The following is a 5393-nucleotide window of genomic DNA, read 5'->3' on the forward strand; positions in this document are numbered from 1 at the left end:
AAACCAATTCACCACGGTACCATAACTCAAAATCCTCTTGGCTGCGTTGGGGCAAGTAATGGTTTAATATTAAAGTCTCACCTAAAACAAATAAAAATCAAAGCAAATAATTAATCACAAAATTCCTTTCATTTCGATGGAAGTTTGAACCCCAAGAACCCCCAACTGGCTACGCCCATGCTGCCCAATACTATCTTGGTGTTCTTTTAAATGACATATTTGTAAAATTCTTTAATCTTGTCCATCCATGTTCATCAACCTAGAAATGTATTTGGATAAGGGGAGGTGGACATTTTTGATAAGCTTTCTCAATTCTTACATAAACATCTGATTTTGTCCTGTTTTGTTCCCCGCAATCCCCTGCTCTTTTCTCCGACTGATCTAGACGGTGTCCACTGCAGCTGGTCACTTAGTCGTCTAGAGAAAACAAAAGATTGTTGACATTCTCGGCCCTTCATTCATTAATGTGGTCGTCCTTGCATAGCAACAAATTATGACAGCATTCCATACCTTGGTCGTCTTCTGACGTATGTACCTCCGAACAATGGCGTCACCGAGTGTCATTCACTGGTCAAAAACTTCAAAGACAACGAGGATGGTCCGGCGCACCTTTAGCTTTCGGCCAATCACTGGTCATTAAATTATACAATCACAGCTTAAGAATTGTGGGAGGAGCTTACTCAGCTATAAAAATCAATGAAATAAATTAACTCTATCAGATTTAACGCTATATTCTGTTACTTCAACTTTGAGATCTCTCTTTGTGAAATACAAGTGTTGGACTTATTATATTTGTGTTTTATTTTTTGAGGGACTTTGTGTTTTCGTATTGCAAGGTTTAATTCATCATTAATTGTCATCTAGCTGTGTTCTCCAATTCTATTTTAAAATGTATCCTATGAAAAGAAACACGCTGGAACTTCGTAAATACCAAGAAGATGCATGCCATGTATATAACTTCGAGGTGGACAAATTGCTTCACAATCATTTCCCGGTCAAAGTTTTCCAAGTCAGATCCAAACAAGACCGCAACGTCAAGAAAGTCATCAAGGCTTTTTTCAAAGACAACACTGATGTTGAGAACAAAGTTGCAAAACATTTCTTATCGGAAGTTGCAGTACTCGCCACGGTCCGTCATCCCTATATCATGGGTATGGATAGTATGGGGTCCTTTCCTCGGTACTTCGCTTATGTAATGCCATTTTATGAAGAAGGCACTCTGACCAAGGTACTGCCTTCCATGCACCAGGAGATGAGTGATGAATACTTTGTGCAGTTATGTGCAGCAGTTAACTATCTCCATAACAAAAAAGTTGCTCACAGAGACTTGAAAACGGACAACATTTTGATCACAGAAAAGAAAGTTCTCATTGCTGATTTTGGCTTATCGGATATCTTGCCCACTGAGGATACAATGGCGACCAAAAGAAAAGGAACTGTGGTGTACAAGTCCCCAGAGCAATTTTTAAAGAAACAATTTAACCCTTTTAAAGTAAGAAACAAAATTATTATATTTTGACATGCATTCTCCTTAAATTTGTATTTATATTTGATGAAGTTTACCATATCCTTTTAAATCTAACAATAATATTGCTTAGCAGATACACATTACGACATATGAATAAAAGTATTCTACATAGCACTACATATCACTGTGTAGGTTAATGGTAAATGTCATAAACTTGATTAGGTGGAAAAATCTTTAAATCTAGAAACAATATTTAATGTGCGAATAAAATCAGCAAAAAAACCTTTGTATATTATATTCGCGAAGCAAAAAACAATCATTAATTGATTTCATATTTCGCTTTAACATTGCCAATTCGATCAGTGGGGTATCATACACAATTTCTACTGTGATAATAAATCCTTGTAGGCTAGTTTCCATGTTATAATTAAAACAAACATTTCGCATGGGGTTCAAGCTTTACAATCTTATCAACAAACATGAAATAACTAAATATTAAAAGTATATACTTTGTCGAAATTTAGATAAATAATGTGAGAATTGAACTTATGTTGCCTACTAGCTATAAATTTAAAGTGACATTTTTTTTCGATTTCGTATAATACGGTTTATCAAGAATAGAATAGTTTAAACAGTTGTATACACACATTTCTTTTGATTCTTTAATTCACCAGGACTGTAATTTACATATAATTATGTTTTAGTTTAATATGGGTATAAACAATCTTCAATAAAGAGTTTAACACACACACATACACACAAAGAATCTCTGTCTATACGCTGCAAAGAAAACAGCCTTTGTGAATAAAACTGTATATTATGGAATTCTTTTGATTTAATTGAAACTTTAAATAGATCTGCAATCAGTAAATTATTAACATAGCATAACATTAACGAAATTAATGATGTTCTAAATTAAATGTTAATTTGGAACACCAACCAATCTTTACAAACATTTTGACTCTGATATTGCTGGAGTGTATTAGCATACTAAATCCCAAACTCCATCTTAAACTGAGATACTCTTTTCTTTATGCATTTAAACATATTTATTTATTTAAAAATAATTAAGACTTATCAGTATTATAAAACACGTACATATAATTCTTTACAGTGTGACATGTTCGCTCTAGGGGTAGTCTACTGGTGTATGGTTTTCAAAGTCAATGTTTTAAGTCATGAGATCGAGGAGCCAATGATGGAAACAGTCAGTAATAGGTTGTCGCCTTCTAGTATTGACAGGTAAGACAAACATTTATATATAAAGAAAGAAAGAATTTCCGTTTCTGAAACTTGCAATCTATGGGGAAGATGATGTTCTGTTTCTTTGACCAACGGATAACGAGCAGGGTGTCATGCTATCAGCACAACAACCAACCGCCTTTACTTTCCCCAACTAAATTTAGATACCCAATAGAGTTGGATAGAGTCAGAGCGCCCTAAAAATCCCGAAATCACAATCTTCAGGACCTCAGGTTTGTAAGGGCGAGAACTTAACCACTCAGCTGCCGCGCCCCCATTTATATGTATGTATATATATGTATATTATTTCTTAGTATTACACCAAGAATGCATTAGACTGCTAATACATTGGTTTAATGTAATGCAGGCATTTCCAACCCCCACCCTACTGAGATGATATGCATTATTTGTAAATAAAACCAACATATACATCTACAACTCCTTCAATAAATACATTATGTTGTGTCTTTCGAAGTGCATACTGTGCTACTGAAAATCTCATATTGTTAAATATATACATTTTGAAAATAGTTCTCAAACGACTTTACTTTTGTTTCAGACTCATTTTGACCAATCTTTTAGAATATAACCCTGCAGAGAGATTATCTATCTTTGAACTTCTCTTCTTGATGGAGGAATCTTGTTTCTCACACAGGATAGCCAAACTTAAAGGTAATGTACAAGTAATCTTTTAGTATGTCATCTTTCTTTTAGTTTCAGTTTTAAAATTGTCGGCCTTGTTCTCAGGCAATGTGCTAAGGGAAATAAATATAGATATCAGGAACAATTACTTAGTAAAAAAATGTAACTAAATCATCCATGAGGATATCAGTCTATAATACCTAGAGATTTAAATTATTTTTTTTGTATGTTTAAAAATACTTTTGTCCAAACACGATGTTTAAATTTCTTCTTTTGTTTTGTCGTCTGCAGAGCAACGCTTTATTTAAATGTCAAGGTCAAGTTTAAAGTGTCCATACTGGAGATTTCTTTGGTGAAAGTTCTGTGTGACATAACATGACTTAAAAACACATGTGAATTGTATATAAGGAAATATCAAATTGACTTGAGATAAAACATACCAATAAAGTATTGTTCTTTAAATTATTTAAAAAAAAATTGTTTTTATTTCTGTTATGTTTTTCTTCTCTAGATTATTAGGTGTAACAATTAATAAAAAAAAAATTAGGAAAAGAAAAAAAGTGAGGTGATTTATTAAAAAGAAATGTATATAATTATCAAGAGAACAATATATGCTTTCTCTTCGATAATAAGCCATTTTTCTTTCTATTTTAAACTTACTAAAAAAATATATTGCATGTCGTAATTATACTACACAGCTTAAAGTTCACAAAGATGATAAACTTTCATCTTTAAAGTGGTTATTGAAATGATGCATTTGGTTTATAGAATCAAAATACATTAATGACAACAAAGACCATCAAAAATATAGATAATTTATTGGAAAAAAATAATATCAAGTACACCAATACACAGACGGAGACAAGGAGTCATGATCCAACTACTTATAATGTTGAACGGAAAATCTTAGCATTTAATTCCTTTTCAACCTAAAATAAATAACAGGGCCTAATCAGTTTATAAAGAATGAGTAAAGAATAAAAGGAAAGTTCCCCTTCCAGACATTGAGATGTATTGGACAGTTGATGTTAAGGTCATCTGTTTCAGTGGCCCACAGTTAACCAGCACAACACCCAACCGCCTTTACTTTTATTTATAAAAGTCAAGTAACCATTAGTGTTGGGTGGACTCAGGAGTACCATACAAAAACAGAAAAAAACAATTTTAATCACAATCTTCACCGAGATTAGAACCCAGGTATCTGGTTCGGGAAGCCAAGCACTCAGCCATGGCAACTTCCCCATGAAGAATGATCAACTTCATAATTTAGAGATTAATGTTTAACGACTGTCAGAGTCTTCGGTTCAGGTTACAGTACAAAGTAAAGATCTAACAAGCAAGCCAAACTACTTATCTGTGAGCCAAACTACTTATCTGTGAGCCAAACTACTTATATAAGAGCTAAACTACTAATATGCGAGTCAAACTACTTATCTGAGAGCCAAACTACTTATCTGTGAGCCAAACTACTTATCTGCAAGCAAAACTACTTATCTGCGAGCCAAACTACTTATCTGTGTGTCAAACTACTTATCTGAGAGCCAAACTACTTATCTGTGAGCTAAACTACTTATGTGTAAGCCAAACTACTTATCTGTGAGCCAAACAACGTATCAGTGAGCCCAACTACTTATCTGAGAGCCAAACTACTTATCTGTGAGCCAAACTACTTATCTGTGAGCCAAACTACTTATCTGTGATTCAAACTACTTATCTGTAAGCCAAACTACTTATCTGTGATTCAAACTACTTATCTGTGAGCCAAACTACTTATCTGTGAGCCAAACTACTTATCTGTGAGTCAAGCTACTTATCTGCGAGCAAAACTACTTATCTGTGAGCCAAAATACTTATCTGTGTGTCAAACTACTTATCTGAGAGCCAAACTACTTATCTGCGAGCCAAACTACTTATCTGAGAGCCAAACTACTTATCTGTGAGCCAAACTACTTATCTGTGAGCCTAACTTATTATCTGTGTGTCAAATTACTTATCTGATAGACAAACTACTTATCTGAGAGCCAAACTACTTATCTGTGAG

The 5393-nt window shown here is 33.7% G+C and overlaps 1 protein-coding gene across 1 annotated transcript; it reads left to right on the forward strand.

The window, feature by feature from the left end:
- The first annotated feature begins 889 nt into the window (after positions 1-889).
- Positions 890-3871, forward strand: LOC106051212 (uncharacterized). The gene is made up of 4 exons (XM_056043182.1): positions 890-1441; positions 2583-2710; positions 3270-3382; positions 3864-3871. The coding sequence occupies exons 1-4, from the start codon at positions 890-892 to the stop codon at positions 3869-3871; spliced, it is 801 nt and encodes a 266-aa protein (XP_055899157.1).
- Positions 3872-5393: the final 1522 nt, after the last annotated feature.

The sequence above is a fragment of the Biomphalaria glabrata genome, chromosome 10, assembly GCF_947242115.1.
Source record: "Biomphalaria glabrata chromosome 10, xgBioGlab47.1, whole genome shotgun sequence".
Lineage (NCBI taxonomy): Eukaryota > Metazoa > Mollusca > Gastropoda > Planorbidae > Biomphalaria > Biomphalaria glabrata.